Source organism: Pyrus communis, chromosome 9 (assembly GCF_041283825.1).
Source record: "Pyrus communis isolate YQ-2024b chromosome 9, ASM4128382v1, whole genome shotgun sequence".
NCBI lineage: Eukaryota > Viridiplantae > Streptophyta > Magnoliopsida > Rosales > Rosaceae > Pyrus > Pyrus communis.
In genome coordinates this window covers 2552603-2579201 of record NC_142573.1, presented here as the reverse complement: position 1 = coordinate 2579201, position 26599 = coordinate 2552603, and the positions used below count along the sequence as shown (strand labels likewise).

Here is a 26599-nt window from a genome sequence, read left to right as displayed (position 1 = left end):
GGAGAGGTATACAAACAACAAATGACATTGCTATGCATGAACCGCTTGGCCCTAAAAAAGTTTAGCTATCAGGATAAAGAAAATCGACTTAAATACGCATTATTATGTGTATAACCGGTGACATATATAATCTATGAGCAAAGTAAAAACTACTAAGTCAAAGAATTAATTAAAATCTATAATGGAAAAACTTGAGTCATCTGCAATCATGGAGCCCTTCAAAAATTTACATTTTGAAGAATATTTTAGGCTAAATTTTTCCATCTCCAACCATGCAGGGCTAAATTTTAGCACCTTAGCTTGGGATGTATATGTTGTGAGCCCGCCAAGGCGCTTGGGGGCTTGGTCTATGTACTTTGCCCTTGGCTAAATGTAGCCCTAATTCTTTGTAGCAGACCCATTTTAACTCTTGGATGGAGATAGATTTTGTACAAATTCGGGAATTTTTACACCTATTTTTTCCTTATGCATCCTATTTGTTATTAACCATTAGAGGAGATTCAACGGTCAAAAATAAACATGGCATAAATAAAATTTACAAACATAAATAAAAATATGTGGGAAAAAGATGAATTGACACAAACAACGATGTATATCAAGCTACTACAACCAACTTTATATTGCACTTGGAGAGAAAAGCAGACAGATGAACTACACAATTCGGCATGACAACCACTTGGCTCTGAAAAAATTAAGCTGTCAGGATGTAGAGCAACGATCTAGTCCTTCTAATAGTGACTTACATACGCATATATAGTTGGTGACACGTATGAACCATGCTTTAGTGACTTAAATACGCATATATAATCGGCGACACATATAAACTATGCATGAAGAATAAGCTATTAAGTCAAAATCAATTAAAATCAATAAATGGGAAAATGGTAAAAGGTTAATCTCTATAAAAGTTTAGAAAAAAAAATGGGAGTGTGAAAATAATTTCCGGGACTCAACTTAGTGGCATTAGTTGCTAAGGTATATTTATTACACAACATCTAACCCCTAGTGGGGTAAGCAACTTAACCATGGATTAGAACTAGGGTTAAAAGAACAAGTGGTTAAGAAGGACAACCACAAAACCCAGATTTTTATTATCGACAGTCATCACTGCTCATCATCATCATCATCCCTCTCTCGGCTAGCTAAACTGTCTGTCTCTCTCTCTCTCTAAAAAAACCTAACCATCTTTCTCACTCTCCATACCTCCCCTCACTTTCTCAACATCCTCCCATGGCAGCTCAGAGCTGTAATCTGCACAGAAATCTAATCCTAACGACTTAAAGCAGCTTCCTTTTAACTTTCTCTGTATTTGCTTTTGATTTTTGTTCTCAGTTTTTGGAGACCCCTAGATGTTTGAGCGATGGATATAACCCCGTCCATCACCACCACCACCAACAACACCGCCAGCACAAAATCCCCGGAAGCCGACAGCGAAACTCCGACTCGGATCCGGCAACCCTTAAAGCCTCCGTCCAGCAACGGCGTCCTCAAGCGCCACAACCCCACGCACCACCTCCACCACCACAACATCCCCATCACCCCTGTCGTAGTCACCTACAAAGAATGCCTCAAGAACCACGCCGCTACGCTGGGTGGCCACGCCCTCGACGGCTGCGGCGAGTTCATGCCGTCTCCCGCTGCCGACCCCGCCGACCCCACCTCACTAAAATGCGCTGCATGTGGCTGCCACCGCAATTTTCACCGCCGTGACCCCGAGGACCCCGTGCAGCCAAACACCCCCGCCGCGACAAAGCATGTCATCGAGTACCAACCCCACCACCGCCACCATCCTCCTCCGCCGACTCACCCCGGCAACCGAAGCCCCAGTTCAGCTTCTCCACCGCCGATCTCGTCCTCCTACTACCCCTCCGCCCCCCACATGCTCTTGGCTCTGTCCACCGCTCACGAAAACGCCTTGGCGGGTGCGAATAATAACAACGCCGTTGCTATGCCCCAGATCGTGTCGCCGAGCCCGAATGCGAGGAAGCGGTTCAGGACCAAGTTCACCCAGGACCAGAAGGAGAAGATGTACCAATTCGCAGAGAGGGTCGGGTGGAAGATGCAGAAGAGAGACGAGGAAATCGTGCAGGAGTTCTGTAATGAGGCCGGCATCGAAAAAGGGGTTCTCAAAGTCTGGATGCACAACAATAAGAATACCTTCTCCAAGCGAGACGTGCTCAATGGCGGCGCTGGCGGCCGTGCTGGCAGTTTAAGCAGACCCAGCTTTCTCCTTGAGCATTCCCACCACCACAACAACGGCACCAACGGCAACGGCAACGGCAACGGCAACAACAACGATGATGACGAGGAGGAGGATGATGATCAAAACGACAACAAGAACGGCTTTCCGAATCCGAATCATCATTACCAGGGTGCTGACGGTGGTGGCAACAATGGGTCATCTTCTTCTTCTTGATCCTTTTGATGAATAATAAGAGGAGCTTAATTAGCATTAGAGTAAGGCCAGTGCTATTAAGTAATTAATTAATTAGTTGCTCTTAAATTTTCTTTCTTTCTTCTTCTTTCTTAATTCTTCTTTCTCATTGTGTTTAGTTTAAGTAATGAGACTATCAATACTTCAGTTTGCTGAGGATAACCTGGGAAGAGATTGATTGATCCAAAAAAAGGGAATTAATTTGCTGCCTATATCTTCTCTTTATTTATTTATTTATTTTAGTTTCTTTCCATTTCCCCAAAGTGATTTCCGCATTGGCTTTTCTTCCTGCTTAATTCTTGTGTTTATTTTTCGCCTTTGTATTCAATAACTTAACTAAAGTTAAGAGCATGACAGAAATAAATCATACTGCGCAGAAAAAAAACTCTCTTAATTCTTGTGTTTATTTTTCGCCTTTGTATTCAATAAATTAACTAAAATCTAGAGCATAACCGAAATAAATCATACTGCGCAGAAAAAATGAGTGCAAAAATTATTATTATTTTTTTTTGTTCTAAAGCTATGTGAAGCTGAGAATGTGTTCAATTTCTTGTTACTAAAACAAATGCATTGGATTTTATTAATATTCTGTTCTCTGAGAATAAGCTGCAGAAATGCAGGTTACCCTTTTTCTTTTTCAGAAGGTGAGAGAGAGAGAGAGAGAGAGAGAGAGAGAGAGAGAGAGAGAGAGAGAGAGAGGCATTGTAAGTTCTGAATCTAATGTCTCATCAGTGAGAGATTTTCCTATCCTGTGTCCGATACAAAGAAGCAGAAAGTGTTAGCACAAAACATAAGATCATTGTGGGCAGTTGCAAAATAAATTATTCTACATTATCCCATTAGCTTTACGCATTTTCTTAACTTTTAATTATATATAAAATTAAACTAGAGAATGATCCAAGAGAGATCTAAAGAAATCATTGTTTAAATTATTACCCACATCCCGATTATTGTCTTAGATTTTTTTTCACCACTATTTTAATTGTTTTTTTTAATTAATTAATAATTGTGGTATGGACCATTTTGCTGCTGATCATATATTAAAATGCCTGTAAATTAAGAAATCCTCAGCTAGCTATCATGGCTTTAATTTTTTATTCCGTCTAAAGCGTGTGCAACCAGAAGTAAAAAAGCAATACATAGACCAGTGACTGCAAAGTGTGAACTTTTTTGGTGGGTTTTGGATGGTAGGCTTCAATTAGGGATTACTCTATGTTTTTTAACCTTAATCTATTCCAAAAAGGGTTAATTAATTAATTAGTTGAATCAAGTAAAGCATAATCTAATGAGGTCAGTTGGTAAGCTTGAGGATGTGTAATGTTCTGTCCCTTGCCTTTGAAGGGAAGCAGATATTAGTGATAACCCTAATTATGTTGGACTAAATTAATAGATTAGATGGATAAAGAATGAGACGACGACGACGACGACGTTAAATCGAAAATGATACTTAGAAAGATCAAGTGTGTTTTCCACCAGCAAAATTTGGGTTTGTTTTGGTGTTTTTGTCATTTGATGAAGTCGGTAATCTTGTTTTTGTGGGGGCTGGTCCTTTGCCTGCGTATGCCCTTCCAGGCTCCAACTGCCAAGTATGGCCAAGTATGGGTTGCTCATGCTCAGTCAATTTACCCTCTAAAGCGTTCAGTGGGGAAATGGTGATGGGCCTTCTTAACTCCTCACACATGGAAAATGTTAACACGGGTCGAGCATGCCGGTTGATCTTGCTATCTGATTTAGGGTGGATAGATCGGTAGTGATATAAGGTATAATTAAGAAAATATGTAATGGGAAATAATTGCTTAATCTAGGTTTTGAAGCTTCAAAGTGGAGTAATTTATCTTTTACGTCACACTTTGCCCCGATCGGAAAATAGATGGAGTTTGGTGAGAGTAGCTAGAATCTAATTAAAACTTCACCATAATTACAATACCAGAAAGAACTCTTTAATTCTGAGAGATACTGACCGAACTTGAACTCCCGACAAATGCTTAGATTTGATGAACTTTCTTATGATACAAGAGAGATTTTTCAATGTGCCGGAAATACTAAGTGTCACAATACAAATGATTAGATGCTTGAGGGAAAAAATTCAAGCACTTGTATTATGACACTTAATATGCTAGACCGTGTTCCTGCCTCACTGAAAGTTTTCTTGGGATATAAGAGGAGTGTCGGAAAAAAGGACAGTATTGAATGTAAAGCCTTGACTTTAAATCCATGTATCCATCAGATATGATGTCATTAGACTTGTGTGATCCTGTCTTCTTTATTGCTATCTGTATCTGTAAACGGGGTTAATCATTAATTAATAAGCAGTTTAACTAAGCAAATTGGGGTTTGCATGTTAGATATTGAAGCTGTTTATAACCCTGATTAAAACAAGATTAACTGCAAGAATTTGATTGTTCGAACTGAAAACCCACTTCTCCAACTCCTCACATGGACTATTTAGGAGTGCTGGTAGCCAGTTTGTTGGGATTTGGTCGTACAACTGTGGATGATTTCTGAGAATTGTTTGTGAAGAAAGAAAATCTTTTACTCAATCCAATAGAACTGTGGGTGATTTCTGAGAATTGTTTGTGAAGAAAGCAAATCTTTTACTCTATCTGATAAGATTAAGGGCATGTTTCACGAATTAAAATATCTTTTTAAATAATCAAAAGTAAGAATGATAATTTTATACACGACATAATATATAACTTGAAATTAGCACGAATTAAAATTTATTGGGTAGACAACTAACACTGTTGACTGTTCAACTGATATCCTATTTGTTCAAGTGATAATTTTTCTCAAATTTTCTAATGAATAGCATGAGTTATTGCATTGTTGTTTACACGAATATTACATGAATAAGAACGGGTAAAATGGAACATGGCTCATCGCCTTTCCTAACCAAAAGTAATTTGACTAGGACACAGTAAAAGTACTTACTGGTTAAAAAGCTACTTTGTAGTGCTTTATAGCGAAGCAAACACCTAATAAAATATACGTTCACTTTTAACAAGATCGTTTTTACTAAAAATGTTTTCCGCATAAACGTTTTCAAATAAGCTCTAATTATAAAGTAACTTTATATCTTTTTACCGTAAACTCTTTACGCATGTGCTTCTAAACATTGTTTTAAAGTTTGTACGATAAGATTCCTCCATCACTACTAGAACGAGCTGTGACTTGTGAGAGAAAAATGTTACTATCAAATGGAGTTGTGGGGATCATATGGATTATACATAATCAAAGAAGGATTTTTTTTTTACTTTGGATCAGAGTCATCATGCAATGTTTCATCCCTTTTAAGTTTTTGTTTCCCTCAATTGCCAGTCCAAGCAAAACGTGACCAGGACACTGTTCTATTGGTTTGCCCAAATTAGTGCTAGTAGATGATGCTCCATGTATTGTAATAATAAAAACACAATTTCAATGTGCATGGCAACCGCATGTGAAGAGAGGACACTGTACAGGGAACTAGCTAGGGTTAGCGGATAACACATCGACCCACAAATTAAATAAAAGGTGGTGCTATCCACACATTTATTTTTATTTCTCACACACCTCTCTTAATTTTCAATCGTCAGATCAAATGAATTGAGGAAAGCCAATGAAATTTTTTTTAATAGTGTGTGAATAGCATTACTTTAAGTAAATTCGAAGCATATGTTAGATATGAAGAAAATTAAGGTTCCACTATAAAATTAATTGGCAATATGGGGAATAGTATAACTCCTTATTGAAGAAGTTGAGGTTCTACCATAAAACCAATTGGTAACATGGAGAGCAGCCCAACCCCTTATAAACCCTGCATGATTTGGTCTCTCACTGATGTGGGACTTTGTCCCCACATTCTCACACTTATAAGCCCTTGCATGGTTGGTTTCTCACAGATGTGAGACTTTGTCTTCACATTCTCACACGCCTCCTTACATTTGGCGAATTTTCAACCTTAACACGTAGACAACACAAATTGGGTGATGTGAAGCATGTGTGTTAGGCTTCACATGTGAGCCAACGTGTTCTGATATCATGAAGAAGGTTAAGGCTCACCATAAAATTAATAGATAATATGGAAAGTAACTCAACTCCTTATAAGCCCTTGTATGATTTGATCCCTCATCCTCACATTCTCACAATATAATGTATGGTTTTAATCCCAAGCTTTTGGTGAGACAAATTTGATTAGTGCTTCCAAGAGCCACGATAGGCCAGGTGTTTTTTGGTATTTTAGTTTGTCTAGTCTATTTTAATTTCTTTGGATTCTCGTTGAGCACCTTTCAATCTTATAGGCTATTTTTTGTCACTGTAGGGATTTGTCCAGTAACATTAAAACTAGTGGATTCTCTAGACCACTTGAATTGACCACAATCCAAAAGAAAGTGATACGTAGATCCATTTTTTAGACCATCTTATATAGATCACATGATATAACAGTTAATAGTTGGACTTTCTTTTTAATTACTTAAAGAAAGAGTCCAATCATTAATCTATCGTCACATTACGTGACTTTACAAATGAAAGTTTAAAATTTTAACCACTATAACATCGCCTTAATCCAAAATACGAAAAATAAAGTGGCCGAATTAGCACCAAGCTACTTTTGAAGAAAGCTCCAAATCAAAATTTACCCCAAACTTCCATCCTATTAGGTCTTTTTACAGCTACAAACACTCATAATTAAGCTTCCAATTCAATTGGAGGTTTAGGTTTTCTTATTTCATATGGTTGTTGGGCTAGACTATCAATCTGAATTAGATTTTCTAATAAATATCACATATTAAATAGCGTAATTTGATTTTTATCTGATAGCATAATGGGATTACAGATCCAAACATAAACGAATGTAACATTTGAGTAACTAAAGAAACAAGTTTAAATGGAACTCAAATTTACAATTAATAGAACGAGAAAAGAATAACAAGGGATTGCAAACTACATATGATTGTTAATCCGTTGACAAAAACAATGAAAAAGACTGTAAATTTCCCAGACGCCTACAAAGTTACAAACTTACATTAAGTGTATTTATAATGACCTAATGTTGAAGCAAACATGAAAGTTGTTGATACGTAAATTGGGTTGACTTTGGAATAACGTAAAGTGTTAAAGTTGTGACATTCGCCAGGTTGCTCCGGTCACGTAATATGTAAAGAGATTGAGATAGAAAATAAACACTAGATGTACGTGGTTCACCCTATGTAGTGCTATATCCATGAGAATAGAGGAGTCTCATTAATAATGTAGAGTTTGCATAATACAAAGGTTCAAACACAATCATTAAGTTCTAATAATGGATTAAGTGCAATAATGGCATTAGGGATTAATTGTATGAGAATAATCTCTTTTTATAGTTGAGGAGAGTCTCTGGCTTTGGTCCGCGGTCGATGTGAGAGTCTATGAGCTTTATTCTTATGTTGTCATGTGTCGTGTTGTGATTAGCCTCTTGGTTGGAGGAAAACCCTTGTGCTTCAACATAGGTGCCTCAACACGAATCCGCGTCTTTGAAGGTATAAAGTTAACTGGTACTCGGTAGTTTCGAGATTGGTAAAGTATGGTACAAACAAAAGTAATGTTAAACCCTAACAACAAATCATCATAATCCCTATTCTAATATAAAACCTTAAAATATTAGTATTAAAAATACCCTAACATAAAGATAAACCATACTACTAATTAGTTACTTTTCCAATAAATCCCGAGGAATATTTTGAAAGTTGTTGTTACCTAATTATGATGTCCTTTCAATCTTTGCATTTGATCGATGGTGATTGGGTGGTAACACCCTCCACGTTGATTTTTAACCTACCTCCGTTAGGGATGATCGGTGGAAGGAAGAAAGATTAAAGACTGATCATGAGAAAAAGAATAAAAAGTACGAGAGAGGAAAGCTGCAACGTCTAATTATCAAACCTTTCATCATTTACAACGCGATAAAACAAAGACGCCTCAAATTGCTTGATATTAACACAAGCAACTAGCTAGCTCTACATTCTCCCATGATGTGGTTTTCATTTCCAAACTTTTTTTTTCTTTTCTGAAAACCCAATACAACAAGCAGATGCCAGCGTAATCACATTGATTACAGCATAAGTATTTCTCGTATGAATCCGAATTTGCATTCATTCCTCTACAGTTTAAGATTAGTTTAAAGTAGAATAACACAATGTATAAAACAAAACCCCTTGAACGATAATGAAGTTATCTGTCTTTATGACTTTGTATTTTTGTTAGTAGGAAGGCTACATATGAAAAGGTTTTTTCATATGTCATTGACATCCTACATTTAAAAGGAAGCATGTAATTGCAAACACATACGCATTTGATGATAAACAAAATTAATACTGCAAGTCAATGAAGGACCACGCAATTATTTGCGGCATAAAGATTAACGCATTACTCAGTGGTCCTAGCTACAATGTTCTAGTCATGTCCTCGAACAATGTCCATTCTTTATATATATTCGTTATATTATCATTCTAATAGTAATGAATTAGTAATTATATACACTTATAACTTGCGCAAACCCAACTAATTCACCTTAAATCTCATCCTACTTGTGTTTATATATATATATTCCGTTACGTACTTGTGACAGTGTCTTAAAAACAAAAATTGACCACAATCGAATACCTTATCATATTCGAACAAGTTTTTTTTTGTAGTCTTGTTTCTGCATGCATAAAAAGAACTCATAAAAAAAAGAAAAGGATAATAAGTATATGCACAAGCTTTATGAGAGAATAAAGGTTGCACATTTTCTTAAGACATATACATATACATATATATATATATATATAAATTAAAGGTTGCATTTATATTTATCATACTTTTCTTATCTCTTCGTAAGTGGGACAAAGACATCTACAAATCAAAATAATATTAATATTAATAAGACAAGGACGTATGCAAATACATGAACAGATTTGGTTGATTGTGAAATCCTTAATCCTAATTAATACGAATAGAAATTATGGGAATTTTACCGATTAACGAAAATTTTCGCTCTCTCTTTCTAGTTTCTACTTTGCGTGAATAAGTTACGTGCGGGTGTGTTTTCACAACATGTGGCACCATCAACCATCGATAGCCTTTTAACTTCACTATTTACTACTGCCCCAAACCATGACATTGAAAATTTACCTTCCCGACACATGCATGTTATCTACTAATGTTGTAATATGTAAGCTATATATGCACGTAATTGTGTTTCTGTATCACGTATCTGTATTGTAGTCATATGCATGCGGATTTATAGATTAATCGATGCCCTAAATCAAATGAGAGTTCACGTAAAACTATAGCTACATCGTATCGTATGGTATGGAACTTGAACCCATGTGAAACAAAGAAGAAAGACGTTATTTGTCTACCCTAATTGGGAAACCATATGGCCCCATGATCAGTCTGGTTCACGTGCTGCCAACGTTAACATTGACTTCGGTAAATACAAATACTGCCCTAGCTCTGTTGAATTAGGTCAAGCTCAATCTTTACTTAAGATTCTAATAACTGAACTTGTTTTTCTACAAGTTTGATAAAGCATTCCGTTTTGGATCTTTCAAAGTTCGATTAGGCTTGTTCTGGAGATAATGGGGAGCAAAGAGTTGTGGGTGACTTACTTAAAAATAGTGCCAAAGCAAATTTATTAAAGAAATTTGAAAAAAAATTAAGAGGTTTGCTACTATAAGTGTTGATGAGACCATCTAATTCTCGAGAAAAAATCAATTCAAACCTTCTAATTGTTGAGAGATCTAGATTCTCTCATGTCCAGTGGGCGAGGGGTGGTCGTCGCCCCTTCGCTCGCCGAAAAACAAGCCCAGGAGCGCCTCTTTGGTTTGGTCGAAAACTGGAAAGTATGGTGGCTTTCTGGCATTTGTTGATGTGCAGCACCCCTACACGCTGTAAGATTTACTTTTATTAAAAAAAAAAAATTATGAACTAAAACGACACAGTTTTATAGCTTCGTTAAAAACAATAATAAAAGATTGTGTGGACCGATGGTCCCCATTAGCCATCACCCCTTTCAATTTCTCATCTCTCACTCACACTTTACCAAACACAACAAATCCCCCAATTCAATCACCACCCGTCACGCCATCCTTCCCAATTTTATGTAAATTTTTTATTTTCTAAATTTATATATTATTTCAAACCCTAATTAATTATTCAATAGAATTTTTTCTTTAATTAGTATAGAATAATACGGTTATTGATTATTGATATGAATTCTATGATTATTGATGGCAATGAAATTATTGTTTAGGGTAAAAAAATGAATTCTTGTTATTGATTGATTAATTGAATTATTGAATAATGTATACAATTATTCATATTGATTAGTTGAATTGAATTTTTATTTATTAAATAATTTGTATGATTATTAGTATTGATTAATTGAATTGTTGGATTGATTAGTTACTAGTCATATCACTATAGTCTAAGAGTCTAAGAGTTTATTTTTTTTTCCATGATACAGTTAAGTAATGCAACGATACTATAAAAAAAACAATGCTTAAAATCCTCCTTCAAATATTCCAGGTAGTTCAAAACAAAGTGAGGCTATTAAGTTTGATGAATTATTGGCTAATTTTCCTACAGACCTTGGACATAGACGTCAAATACTTGCTTATCCACATAATTATCACAAAGCAATTCGTAGACACTCTTCAAAATGATTATTGTCAACCAAAAGACCACCTCATTGCCAAAAAAAGCTAGCAACAATAGATGTTTTATTACGGTCGGGATCAATGGTTAAATGATAGCATGATTGTTTACATTGAGATACATGTATGTGCTTTTATTGACAATAATCTATTATGCATGTTTTCATGACATGAAATCTCACCAACAACAATTGTAATTTTTTTATGTTCGCCCCTCTCCTCGGCAATTCCTGGCTTCGCCACTACTCATGTCCCCAACTCACCACATGATAATCGTCCATTAGATGAGTATGGCACTTTTTAAATATGAGGTAAGCGTTTATTGAACGACGATACCGCTCAAACTAAAACTTAATTGAGTGAGAGAATTTCTCCTAATTGTTTCTACTAGACCAACATATTTCCCTATAAAACCGGTAAATTCTTCTTCTATGGAAAGAAGCTGTCAATATTTCATGCTCTTGCTATGGTTAAACGATGTTATATGATAGGTAGCACAACCCAATGTCAAATCCGTATGAACTAATTAATCATTGGTGGTGACTCTGTTTAATGTCAACGAAGGATTGGTAATTATTTGTGGACAAACTCACCTTAACATTCGGTTACTCGGCTCATGTGAACCAATCACCAATTGTCTACGGTTTATGTATTGACGGATTTTGAATGTTCAAAAGTTGAGACCAAGAATTACCCAGCTAAAGTTTGTTCTCGGACAGCAAAATTTGTGGCCCATAGCCCAACAGAGTTTGGTTCACTATAGGTTGTGTATTTTGAACCCTAAATTTTAACCAAACTTTTAAAGCCCAATATTCTGCACAATGAATTCCCCGGTCGCTATAGAGATCCTTAAACCCTGCGTACCATTTTAAAACCTAGTCCTACAGTCCTAGTGAATATAAAACAAATATATTGGACATTACCGGTAGAATTTGGAATGTGCTCGATTAATTGTGAGACCATTTAGAAGCAAAAATTGTATTTGGGAATTTCTGATTGTATTTGAGGTACAGAAATAGTTGGCTAATACGACACGTAAGCATAACATATTTTTAGATAAACAACCAGAAAGAATGGAAAAACAAGAAAATACGAGGGTGAGTTGAAAAATGATTTAAGTGTTAACTACATTGCAAAAGATGAAGAATTCGTACAGAGGAAAAACCAAAACCTCTGCTCACTCCATTATCATCACATAAGACTACAACTTTAGCTGTTGGTGAAGCAATGATGAAAGACACAAGTACAATCCAGAAATCAAAAAAACAAATGAATTCTTCTAGGCAGCAAGAGAATGACACTCTTGACACAAATGCTAAGGCAACAAGAGAATGACACTCTTGAAAAATTCTAAGGCAACAAGAGAATGATACTCTTGACTCAAATGCTAAGGCAACAAGAGAATGGCACTCTTGACAAATTCTAAAGCAACAAGAGAATAATACTCTTGACAAATTTTATGGAATCAAAGAAAGAATGATACTTTCTTATCCATCAAGAAAGAATGACACTTTCTTGAAATCTTGTAACCCAACAAAAAATCACTAAATGAAACAGTAGTTTATCTCAGACAATTCATCCAAAAACAACAAAATAAAACCCCCATTTTCAATATAAACCCATATCGGCAAGATCACTCCACACCAAAGAATAGAACACGAATCATATGTCTTCACCAACTTCACAAAACAACTTGAGCTGTGCATTTCTTCAAACATGTATACCATTAAAAAGAGAGAGAGAGAGAGAGAGAGAGAGAGAGAGAGAGAGAGAGAGATTCATTTATGCAAGTCAATCTTCAGCCCAACAATGCCATGTGTGTATTTCAGGATGTGACCAACGCTCTCTGTATACCATAAGTAACTTCACCAGCAGGTCACCAAGAATCACCCAATTGAAAGTAAAATCCATAAACCATCAACAAAATACTTATTCTTACAATACTGAACCCCAATATTAGAAAAATAACATGAAACTCATAAAAGATCATCGAAAATGAGATGATTTCATGCCTTAAATTGGATGAAAAGGATTAAACCCAATTTTCAAAAGTGAAAGAATGACTGAGAAATGATAGTAGAACCTTAAACACTTGCATCCAAGATATGTAGTTGCATTGTTCTGACATTCAATTTCATTGAATCATAAGATCGAACACGTGATATGCAGGAACCCATTAGCCAACAACATTCAGAAACAAAGAGATAACTGCCAAGAAGCACACGGCCAAGGAGATCGCCGCCAAGATAGATGCTGCTGCGACGTGAACTGCGACGACGGGAAGGCCGGGATAACTAACTGCACCGGCTAAGATAAGGGAGGACACACGAAGATGGAGTGCCCACACAATAAGATTACGGTGCCAGATGTGAAATCGATCAAAATTCACCACGCAGTTACATAAAACTGAGCTAGAATGGACCCGATTCAAGAACCGAGAAGTTCCCACTTCTAATTTGGCCCAAAGGATCAAGATTCAAGCTTACAGACGAAGCAAAATTTGCCACAATTCCAAAGACCAAGATATCATATCACCGATGATCTCTGATCACAACCCAGAACGAAAATTTACCCAGAAATTACAGAACGAATTGAACAATTACGGAAGCACCAAAGAAATTAACGAAATCTCTAACAAAAAATTAGAAAAGAAGTAAAACTAGAAATAGACGAAATGAATGAGAAGTGGAACCACCATAATCCATGGCGTGAGCCTGGTGGCTCTGATACCATGTTAACTTCATTGCAAAAGATGAAGAATTCGCATAGAGGAAGAGGAAGATGATAGAGAGAAACAAGAGAGATTGTATTGATTGATTGGAGACTATGTATACAACCGAACTTAAGGAAATGATAGCTATACAATCTCTTATATAGCCATATAACCTAATTACAATAATATCCTTCTAACTATATTTCTGTTATATCAGTTATTATTAAGTAGACTCAAATAGAAAATAGACTAATACAAGAGAAGGCTTCTTGAGAACTAACCATCATTGGCTTCAGTCTTACGGAGTACTAAGGTCACATTAGAGTTCTCCAAGAATAGAAGAAAGGTGTGGTAGCTTGCTTGCTTAGTGCTCGCGCTTGGAAAAATGCAAATTTGGGATGAAAACTTGTATGCAATTATCATGTTCCTAAAGAAAAACTTTTTAAGTGTAGAGTCACACTTTATGCGATGTTTTGTTCACGTGTTATAATGATATGAATAAACGACAAAATTATGCGTCACAGGTATATATAGTTAAAAAAAGTGATAATATAAGTGAATCGCTATTACATGACGTGATAGTGACACTAAATACTTTCTCGTTTGTGAAGGGTACATTGTAGTGCAAATTGTCCAAGTTGTCAATGAACTCTTACCTTATTACTATAAGCATTCAATTGGCCCCCCAAGAAGCTAGACGAACATGCATACGTACATACTTCTTTGAGGGTTTCATAGAATTGACATCTGCCCGATCGGCTCACCTACAATGTAATGTATACCTGAATGTTTGTTCCCTCTCCATACTCAAGGCCTAACTTGATTAAAACAACTCACATGACCATGTATTATAAACATCAAAACCCTACGAACATCGAAAAGGAAAAAGAAAGAAAAAGAAAATCTTGTACCTATTTGGTTCTGCAATTTCCATTTTCATGATACTTTGATCACCTAGCTAACGCCAAGAAGGGAATCGTTTTCTAAGAAAAAACTACTACTGCATATCTATGTGCATATATATATATATATATAGAACATGGTTTTAATGATTCTAATTAATCCAACTTCTTCATAACGTTCTTTTGAATACTTGCAATCGAACTTGCATATGAGCGTCGTGGAGCGTTCTATAACGTTCTTTCTTGGTTTTCTTGGGATAATCAACAACTTGGCCTACCAAAGAAGATTATATTAGTGGGAGATTTAGGTTAAGGACCTACCAAAAGAGATATTAGTGGGATAATCAACAAGTTAATCACCTTTCAACTACGTTGCTAATTAAAGAAATTCCCACCATTATAACAACCAACACGATTAGATATGTGGGCCTTCAATCCTAAATACAAAGCAATCTAAACATTTATAGACTAATTGAATTAGATTAATTTCTAGCAATATATGAATTTTTTCTTTAAATATATTAGAGACAGAAGGAGGAATAATTGCAGAACTTACCATTAAGATCAGTCAGTACCACTCATAAATTGATGCTTTACATATGCCACATATATGCACTTATCAAGCACAGGAATTAAGAGGATCAAACATCATAGGTACATGATTAATTAAAAGAAGTAAATACATGAGAAGAAGTTTATTTTTTACTATGAGAAATTCAATTAACTAGCTAGGTTACATGAACTAATTACCTCAAGTAACCTAGGCGAGCTAATAATTTGTCTCTCTCTTTCATATATATATGCCCTTTTTTGTAACAATAAACTAAAGGTTAGCTCAAGTGGTGTCATGTATTCCAATCAAGATTGTCATGAAACTCTTAATTAATTTTCTTTGAGAGATATGAGCTAATTTCACATACCTTTTTTTCACTGCTTCATCACCATGTAATGCACATACACCATATAACTGCTAGCCGTTGCTTTCTTTTAATCTGCAAACACTTAAATTAACTTGGAAAATACAACATACCCTTTTCACCTTCCATCCATACATATACAAAAGACTGTCCAGCCATATATTTCTATCATCTCTCAACCCAGAAATAACTAAAACAGCAATATCTCTCAAACCACACACTTAATAATAATAATTACATATACATAAATTAGCCGCTTAATTATTTTAATTAGGCACCATTTGAAGAAGGCGAAGAGCACTCGCAGACAGTCTCGACTTCTCGTCTGTGGAAGTTCCTGTGGCAGCCACAAGCAGCACAGGTGAGTGCAGCAGTTGTTCCCTCCTCTCCGTTGCTTGCCATGAACTCTCTGCATCCGTCAACAGCGTAGCCTCCGACCGCAGCAGCATGGTTCTTCTGGCACTCTCCGTATCTCACGACGGTGAAAGATGATGCCGAAGCTTGTTCTGTTCTTCTCAAAACTACTTGCCGCTTCCTCATTTAAGTTTCTGATTAATTCGTCCCTGTTTCAGATCTTGATTATTTATTGCGTTTCTTGATTTCCCCAAACCCCCTTGAAACTATGCTGAAATTTCCTCACTGGTTTTTTGACTCAGAATCAAAAGATGGCAAATTCGAAGTTGGTGGAGGTGAGTTAGAGAGTGAGAAAGAGAGAGAGAGAGAGGAAACAAGAGCTTATGGTTATGTGGTGGTAATGACCAAGCCCTAACCCTAGATATATATTTATAGCATATTAGCACGTAATATTCTCTCTCTCTTCTTGCTTTAGTAGTTTTAACTATTGGTAAGCACAGTAATCAACCTGTTTTTGTTTATTTATAAATTGTTTTACTGATATATACTAAATATCATTAGAAGAAAAGTTAGTCGGTAATTTTTTTTTTTTTTTTTATCTTTCTATTGAAAGGAATTGGGGGGCAATGATCCATGACCACCATTTTACTATATAACTATTAATGTTTTAATCTCATTGTTTACTAGCTAGTTAGTTGTAACCCAAAAATGGTCGTTGTGAACTGATGGTCCAACAACCTCACAACTCACTAGCATAAAATTAAAGAAAAATAAAATAGAATTATGGAAACTAATGTGTGTAAATAAGGCAAAACCTTAGATGCTAAATATGTTGAGAAAGCTTTTTCTATCAACCATAACTGTGATTGGTTTAATATAGAATGACCAGCTAAGCAGAAATTAAGACCTCATAAACCATAATTATACATGTACATTGTGGACCCTTAAGTGGTACTAAAAGGATTGTTTTGTGGGGTTCATTGATACGATGCCAATAGAAATTGTCTAGCTTAGCTTCCTCAACGACCTAAAAAAGTCTAGTTTCACCACCCCAGAACTCGATGGAAAATGATATCTCACCTTGCCAACTCTGTACGGAAAATAAAATTGCAAATGCTACATTTATAATTCTCTTCTTGTTACTTAGCTTGCATTGCACAAGGTAATAATTCAATTTCATGATTTATATATGCAGAATAAATAAACAAAAATAGAAGTTTGATCTTTACCCAAAAAAAAAAAAAAAAAGAAGTTTGATGGTTAATGTTTACAGAAACAGAGAAGACAATAGTTGGTGCCATGCAATATATCGATGATGGTTTTCCCAAAATTATATGTCACGTATTCATCCAATCTCAAACACACACAGATAAACAAAGTGCACACTGTTGGCTTTTGATTAATTACAAAAACAAATGATGATTCCATTCCTATTTATATCGATGTGATACTCTTTGCCTGTGTAATTATAAACTAACACGAGCAAACATTACATAACCTACATCACTTCATATGCTTTTTATACGTGATTTTCTTTTATTTTGTGCCAATTGTACCCGACAAATTACACTAAACAAAATGAATTCATGTGCTCTATAGAGCTGATTTGCACATCCATGCTTGTGAGACGAATTTTTATTATTAAAGAAACTCCCTAACATGTTAACAGCGACGGACATGTGGTTAGGTAATGCTGGTATCTGATATCAATGGAGGACTATGCCAACTTTTTGCCATTTTTGTTCATTACGTGGCTCATAGTTTGATCCACATGCATGCATGCATCTTTGTGTTTTTGCCACAATTTAACTACATATCAAGTCTGCCGAACATCTGGAATCGCCCATGTCCTTGACGACACAAGGAGGTCTAGGATGACAATGTCCGTGAGGGGAAATTTAACAGTTGAAACCTTCATACACTAATTTAATTGTGTATCTGCTGAGAAGTGATGTGGAACGTACGTCTGTTGTGACTGAAATTCACAAAGCTACCTATAATAGGAAAAAAAATGGATATCATGCATTCAAGGCGTTTGGATGGTTTTGGATTTTATGTTGTGTTTGATTTTGAGTGACCTAATTCTCAAAACTTGGGAGTCAGTTATTCAACACTAATTACATCTTAAGACTAGCCAGCCTTGTAATTAATATTGTGACATACTGACATTTTACACGCATACTGTTATGGATAATGCTTGCAATCTCCTTTTATTAGGGGGAGATCTCATTTTCTTATTTACAAATAACGTATCTTCACCGTAAAATTTTCATAATTAGAATCGTTCAAGATCATCCCTACAAAATTGAATCCGAGATCCTTTAATCATCTCACTGTGTCAAATAAATCAACGACTCATTATGAATATACTACTTGGCAGCAAATTAAACTACTATGAGGCTGAAATATGTGCCTATTTGCACTTATTTATTAATAGCAACGCTTATTTTAGTTGCAATTTTAATATCTGGCCGTCCTAACTATTAGGTGCGCAAAACCGAGTCTCTTCCTCCTATTAAGCTCACGTGTAATTAGACTAAATAAGTTCCTTTGTTTAATTCTTAAAAATAGGAGGCTGGTCATCTTTTATTGTATTCTTAGGCTAACCCCGCTACTTGCGAAAATGCTCACTGGATTGCTTTTTCTTTCTTTTGGAAAGGTTGTATCCCTTTTATTTATATTTATTAGCATATAGGCACATACAAAGCGTGTAAGAAAATTTTTTATTTTTGTTTTTGAAATAGAAGTAGAGAGGAAGAGAGTGATAGAAAATGTGAGAGTGAAAAGTTTTTTTTTAATTAATTAGAGATATGTTAGGATTACATGTAGGTGTGACTTTGAAACAAAAAAAAAAAAACTTGGTTGTGTAAAATTACATTTATGCCCTATATTTCTTATTCATGTTCTGTTTTAATTAGAAATTTAAATTGTTAGTTTTATAGAATTTTAATTAAAAATAAACATTTTATTAATTAGTAAAGATTAAGTTGGTATTACTTTGTTGTGGCTTCTCGGGGTTTCCAAGGATCCTCGGTGGTCCCTACCAACCCCGCCCTCCTACTGGACCACTTTTTAAGGCTCCCTTACCAAGACCCGGAGGGGGTGGAATATGTTAGAACCGTCTAGCTAGATGAACACACCCCCGGGCGAGACAGCATCGAAAATCCAATGTTTTATTAACCTCAAGTCGGCAAATCACTCAAATTTTGCCCCTATTTCTAATTCATTGGTGCAAATATATTAGTCTCTACTTGTTCATAGTTTTGTAGTGTGATTTATTTGATATATGGAGATGACTAAATGATCTCTGATTTAAATGATTTTTTGTATGAATGATTTCAAAGTGAATATCGAACAATTCCGATCATGAAAATTCTACCGTAGACATACGTTATTTATAAATAGGAAAATGAGCTCATCCCTCTAAGGAGTAATTTAAAGGTAGTTAATTCTTAAGTAAACTTAGGTTATCAAATTTTTGACGGGTAAAAGGCCAAGATTTTTTGTCGTACCGGCGCCAATGGTGACATAAAAAAGGGCTAGGGACGAGTATTCCACAAAATGTATATCTTATCCGTAAATTGTACTGAACTATTGCTTATATGAGTATACGATAATAAGAATACATATTTCAACTTTAAGAAAGTATTACTTAAAGTACTCAATTGCCCTAACCGTCGTCACAGAGATTTTGCCACTGAGATCAGTTTGACTATATATTCATGATCAAAACGGAACAGAATATATAATGTCTTGTAATACTCTTTCTTTAGCTTGCCACTTCTCTCTTTGGTACTTGATTTGATCATGAGAAATATAGAGAGAGATATGCCTATATGACAAGGATAAATATTTTGTAGATTGATGGGGGCTTTTAAAAAAAAAATAAATAAATATATATATATATATATATATATATATATATATATATATATATATATATATATGATTGTGCTTCAAGAAGTTAGCGAAAGAAGAAGCCTTTTGCCTCTCACCAACCCAACCCAAATTTTTGATGCCCATAGGAAAAGCCCTAGTGTGATTGTGCCTTTTGGGTCCTTAGGATAAAAGCATCTTAGGCACCTAAGTAATCACGTATTTCCTTTTTATCACAGTATAACGTACTCACGTCAAGGGTGACAACAGCTCACTAATCCAGTTGATCAATAATACAAACTAAAATGGAAATTTTTAAACAAAAGTTGGTGTTGATTGATGCAAACTTGACCTAAAGTTCTTTCCCTCTGCAAATAAGTTATGGTTCACAGCTGCTGGTATATGATGCACTTGTCAATTAACCTCCTCAATCCCAACGAAATTTCCATTTCAAAAGAGGAAGATGCCTCGTGAGCTTGGACCACATAATACGTAGAGTTTTTGTCTATATTAACCGAATGTGATTTATTTGAATCTTTTACAGTTTTAATTTTTGAGTCACAATTCTTTTACAGTTTTAGTGATTCCCTTTCGTTTCCCACCGAGTTCCACTTAGTCAATCTTGGGTTAATTTTTTTCTGTCTAATTCATTAGAGGATTCAGCATACCCTTTTTTGGTTGAATTCAGGCATGCCTAAAGTATAAAAGTCTACCAAATGAAAAACTAGTTAGTATATATGGTAAAAATCTCAACGTTTCCGATGAGCTAATATTGTCTAGTTCATGTCCTACATCATCCTACTCCGATGAGTTAATATCGCCTGATTCTTATTAATTTAGTATGGAATAAGATATCCTACATGGAATATGCATGCAATGTGCTGATGGCCTTAATCATTCAAGTAAGATTTGGTTGGTGTAAATATCTGACTCAGTGTCGTTGAAAGAAAGGGAAATAATTAATAGCTGGTATCTATCGAATAGCAAGAACACGAATCTTTAATTATCTAAGGACAAGTGCCTAATCTTTCATCTATATATATTAGGTCAGAAAAATTGATAATTAGGAATAGAACTTAGGGGCATGTCAAAATAGAAAACGTGGCCACTGAAACGACAATGAATTATAGATCCTATAACTTTCTTGTCAATTGTCATGATGGAAAATGATATTAAGTGGGAATCATTAAGTTGATGTGAAAATTTTTCTGTTTTTTTTTTGTTCATATATGAAAGAGAAAAATCGGGCTTATATATAATATTATGTAGCAAAAAACAATCTCAATTCTAAATAAACCAATGTAGTCATTTCCCCCCAATTCTTGTTGTTTTCAATTGTCAAAAATTCATGGACAAATATTATAGGAAATTGTTATAAGTCCATGTTTAAGAAATTGTTATTAATCCATGTACAAATATTATTTCTTTATTCTTCCCTAGTAAAATTTCATTTATTTTATCGTCCTGATTTGAAATTTGGGCACTTAGTTGTTGATGAATGCTCGAATAAAACACTCAGTATGTACAAGAAAGTTGCATGGAGTAACTGTTATAACCGGGCAGACCGTAAAATTTGGGAAGAAAAGCTGGAAAACTAGCAGTATTGTTGAGGACTTTAGGTTAAATAGAATAGAAAGTATGATTATGGGTAAACTATTAGAAGAAAAAAGAAAAAAGAAGCTTCTTAGTAGGGAGTGGAGAGGAAAGACCTATTTTCTAGGGTAGGCTACGTACCCCATATTTTGCCTTTTAATGTGCTATAGACATTCGTTAAAAAAAAAAAAAAAAGTGCTATAGACAATCGGTTTCATTTTTTTTCGACACTTCTCAAATTAGAGACCCTTGAGCTTGCAATCGATCACCTCCGTGTTGGATGGTTTATCTTACGTAGATGCATGTGAGTCTCATAGTGAAATTTACATGAATTTATTTTTACAGATAAACACTTAGGTTTTACCTATTACTTTGTATCAATTCATTTGAAACAGAATTAGTTGGTGCAGCAATTAGGTGTTTGATTAAGTTTCTGTTGTGCATATTGATCAGGGTTTTGATCATACTTTGTGTTCAGTTTGTTTGGTTGTTACAAAATAACATAGGCCAATTTAGGGTACCCATATCTCTCACAATCCTTGTTTAATAACCAAACCAAAATCCAAAAGAACAAGCAAATTTAGAACTTATTACCTCTAAGGGCAATTTATAAAACCAAAAAAAAAATCTCCTCATTTAATTAATTTTCAACATCACCTAAGCGCTTGGGTAGTATTGGGTAGGCTCACAAACATCTACGGTCACAAATAAACAATTACGTTTCATCTATTACTTTGCAACAACTGACAAATTATATTGCTTCACAAAAATTATACAGCCATCAATCATGTCTAAGTGAAAACGATATATATGTCCTTGAGAGCCTTCGATTTCCCTTCCTTCGAGCCAGCATTTTCTAAGTACATAAAAAAACTACAAGTGCAATGTATATTCTTGAGCATGCATGTGAAATTGTAGATGTCTCGTTTGAGTACCAAAACCCTACGACACTCTCATGTGGTAGCATTAAAGAGACAGCAAAAATAGCTTCCTGCGATCTGACTCTTGGTAGTGCCTCATGGCTGTGACTGTTTGCAACTTCTTAATTCGTCAATCTCTGAAATTTATTTCTTTATATTTCATTTTTTCCAGATTTTAATCACCCTTCTAGAAAACTCGGCGGCATTGGTTCCTTTTTTTTCTTGGTGATTGACCAAAATTAAGTATCAATGAAGATTGTGGGACACAAACTCCATACATAAGTACTACTGATTTGCTGTATATATTCAATTTTCATGGCAGATAGACCAAGTCAATAGAACCTTAATAGGAAGTCACCTCATTAGCCGGCCAGCCGGTGATCATTTTCCACATACAACAGTACTTCACGGCCCATTATAAGGAACTGCATGCATGCGTTTAGACGACTTTTCATACAAACCATTAAATTACTGAGGTTTTTGGTCGCAAACATAATTTTTAGGGGTTTCGCTAGAATCAATCACACACATAGATGTACCTTGTCGTTGATCTTTTGTGTGCCGGCTAGGATCTGGCGCATGTGTAACTAACCCAAACACCGTCCTAAAGCTAGCACAATCTAATGTATATATACCTATTCAGACATATACTCAGAACACATACACAAACACATGCAGCAGTAAGTCATATCTGAGAGGAGCACATGTTTCTGTCATGGAGCAGGTTAATTTATCAAAGTGGCAAAGACTTGCAAAAAACCAACCAATTAGGAATGGAGGGTCCAATATGTTTTACATGTACATACAGAAAGAAATAGTATTATGATCAAATTAAAACTGCTCTAAGCTAGCTGTGTGCCAGTTAGCTAGCTATAGCTAGAGACCGTTGCCAGATGGAAAATCCTTACAATAGTAGCCGGTGGGTAACCCTGGGGGCATAATGTCACAATTTAATTGGATGTGAACATCAAATTAAAAATTGGGAACACATACTTGCTAGTTTAACTAGTACCAAGTTGCCTCTCATCATGATAGTGTCTTGAAAATTTTGGTCCTCCTTTCCATATATTTCTGAGTTTGGGTGGACCATCTCACCGTCCGATCACACTCACAAAAAATCATAACGTTTTACATGTACTTATATATGTTGATGTCTTTCAAATGTATGAGTACCTACTTTGTGAATTTGGCCGGACGGATAAACATCTCCAGACTTGAGCATTTATCCACCTAAGCCCTACAAATCCATCCCTTCATCACACCATGCTATTGCAAGAAATTAAAGACGTCTAAGAGGGGCGTTATCAACTTTGACTTTCATGTATTTGGTAGGCTAATAATGTTACTTAAATCAGCTGTTAGCATATCTGATAAATCAAATGAAGAAGCTAGAGAGGGCAAGTATTTAGTAACTTCACTATCCAACTTGGACAGCATGGTACGTCACTACTACAATATTAGTTTTAGGTGGCGGATATTAGAAAAATCTTGTCGGATAAATTATATCCGACACATCATTTAATTAGTGGCGGATAAAAATCATATCGGTTATATCCGACATAAAATCCTGGCAGATATTTAGTAGCAGATTCTGGCGGTTTTTAAGTTAACGGTGGCGATTATAACTGACAGAAATTGACTATTTTATTATTTTACTTTCTGGCGGTTATTATTTTAGTATTCTGACGGTTATAATCGACAGAAATGAAAATTTTATTATTTTAAAATGTTATATTGATTAAAAATAAATAAATAAACACATAGTTTAAATTTTTTTTTTCACTCATGATCCTAAAGTCTAATAAATCCAATTCCCACAGGCCATAAATTTTCTGCGAGAATAATAACAACAGACTACAATCTAAAGCTCGATCATTTTTGTAATAAGGATTATACTCCCTCACAGGCAAGCAACAAGATACAAAGAAATTCAAACAATTTTTTTCAATGCGTCACAAAGCACATTGTCTAGCACATAAACACACATGAACATCCGGTGTACTCTATCATATCTAATTTTATTATTTTAAAATGTTATATTGATTAAAAATAAATAAATAAACACATGTTTTAAATATATATTTTTTCCACTTATGGCCCTGTTAGATATAATCAACACGAACAAAGCAAAATTTTGGACTGTCGCCAAAATAATCTCTGAATGTTTATTTTTTTTGCGATTTTTTACACATGCTATCTCAGAGTATATACAAACATATTTGATGGTTGGATTGTTGAAATTAGTTTCGTAGAATGCATGTCCTATCAAATTGATATATTTAACAAACACTTAAGAGTTAATGTTATACTTCCATTAAGTATATAATAAGATTTATCCACTAGCGTAAATATTTTAAATTGAAGATCGAATTCATTCATTACATTCTTATAGGATCGAGAAGTGTAGTTGCAAAAAATCATCAAAATCGGAGCTAATATAACCGTTAAATTGTGATTTTTCATTTATAACCATCGAAAACTTTTGTTCCGTTACCTAATCTCTGAATGCTTGTATTTTGTAATTTTTTACGTATGCAATCTTAGAGTGTGTACAAACAAGTTTGACGGTTGGATCATTAAAAAACGTTTCGTAGAATGTGTATCGCATCAAAACGATAGATTAAACCAAGAGTTAGTGTTATACTTCCCCATCAAGAATAAAATAAGATTTTGTGGTATCCACTAGTGTAAATATTTTAAATTGAAGATCGAATTCATTCAATGCATTCTTATAGGGTCGAAGAGTGTAGCTGTAAAAAATCATCAAAATCGGAGCTAAAATAACCGTTAAATTGTGATTTTTGTATATAACTGTCGAAAACTTTTGTTTTGTCATCTAATCTCTGAATATTTGTTTTTTGTGATTTTTTTACCTATGTGATCTCGTAGTGTGTACAAACAAGTTTGACGGTTAGATCATTGAAAAAAGTTTCGTAGAATGTGTATCGCGTCAAAACGGTAGATTAATTAAACACTTTAGAGTTAATGTTATACTTCCATTAAGTATAAAATAAGATTTTGTGGTATCCACTAGTGTAAATATTTTAAATTGAAGATCAAATTTATTCGTTGCATTCTTATAGGGTCGATGAGTGTTAACTGTCAAATCCCGGCCCAGGGCGGATCACTTCCCGGGCCCGCTCCACCACCGTAGCACGATATTGTCCGCTTTAGGCTTACCATTCCCTCATGGTTTTGTTTTTTGAGAACTCACGAGTAACTTCCCAGTGATTCACCCATCATGGGATTGCTCTAGCCGCATTGTCGCTTAACTTCGGAGTTCCTACGAAACCCGAAGCCAGTGAGCTCCCAAAAGGCCTCTTGCTAGGTAGGGATGAGAATATACATTTAAGGATCACTCCCCTGGGCGATGTGGGATGTTACAATCCACTCCCCCTTAGGGGCCTGACGTCCTCGTCGGCACACTTCCGGCTAGGGTTTGTCTTTGATACCATATTGTCACATCCCGGCCCGGGACGGATCACTTCCCGGGCCCGCTCCACCACCGTAGCACGATATTGTTCGCTTTGGGCTTACCATTCCTTCACGGTTTTGTTTTTGGGAACTCACGAGCAACTTCCTAGTGGGTCACCCATCATGGGATTGCTCTAGCCGCCTTCTCGCTTAACTTCAGAATTCCTACGGAACCCGAAGCCAGTGAGCTCCCAAAAAGCCTCGTGTTAGGTAGGGATGAGAATATACATTTAAGGATCACTCCCTTGGGCGATGTATGATGTTACATTAACTGTAAAAAATCATTAAAATCAAAGCTAAAATAACCGTTAAATTGTGATTTTTCGTTTATAACTGTCGAAAACTTTTGTTCCGTTACGTAATCTCTGAATGTTTATTTTTTACGATTTTTTACGTATACAATCTCGGAGTGTGTACAAATAAGTTTGACGATTAGATCGTTGAAAAAAGTTTCATAGAATGCATATCGCGTCAAAACGATGGATTAAACAAACACTTAGAGTTAATATTATACTTCCATTAAGTATAAAATAAGATTTTGTGGTATTCACTAGTGTAAATATTTTAAATTGAGGATCAAATTCGTTCATTGCAATCTTATAGGGTTGAGGAGTGTAGGTGTAAAAAAATCATCAAAATCAGAGCTAAAATAACCATAAAATTGTGAATTTTCGTTTATAAACGTTGAAAACTTTTGTTCCGTTACCTAATCTTTGAACTTTTTTTTTTTTTTTTTGTGATTTTTTACGTATGCAATCTTGT

The 26599-nt window shown here is 35.2% G+C and overlaps 1 protein-coding gene and 1 pseudogene across 2 annotated transcripts; one reads left to right on the top strand and one right to left on the bottom strand.

Annotated features, from left to right (window-relative positions):
• The first annotated feature begins 988 nt into the window (after nt 1–988).
• On the top strand, nt 989–2646 carry LOC137739181 (zinc-finger homeodomain protein 8 pseudogene; annotated as a pseudogene). The gene has a single exon (XR_015966873.1). The product of XR_015966873.1 is annotated as a zinc-finger homeodomain protein 8 pseudogene (transcript).
• Nucleotides 2647–15684: 13038 nt separating this feature from the next.
• LOC137739382 (mini zinc finger protein 2) lies at nt 15685–16296 on the bottom strand. Its single transcript, XM_068478950.2, has one exon. The coding sequence runs from the start codon at nt 16158–16160 to the stop codon at nt 15891–15893; it is 270 nt and encodes an 89-aa protein (XP_068335051.1). The 5' UTR covers nt 16161–16296; the 3' UTR covers nt 15685–15890.
• Nucleotides 16297–26599: the final 10303 nt, after the last annotated feature.

Bases quoted from the DNA above. Each gene is read 5' to 3' on its own strand.
- LOC137739382 (XM_068478950.2), bottom strand. From the start codon at position 16,160: ATGAGGAAGCGGCAAGTAGTTTTGAGAAGAACAGAACAAGCTTCGGCA.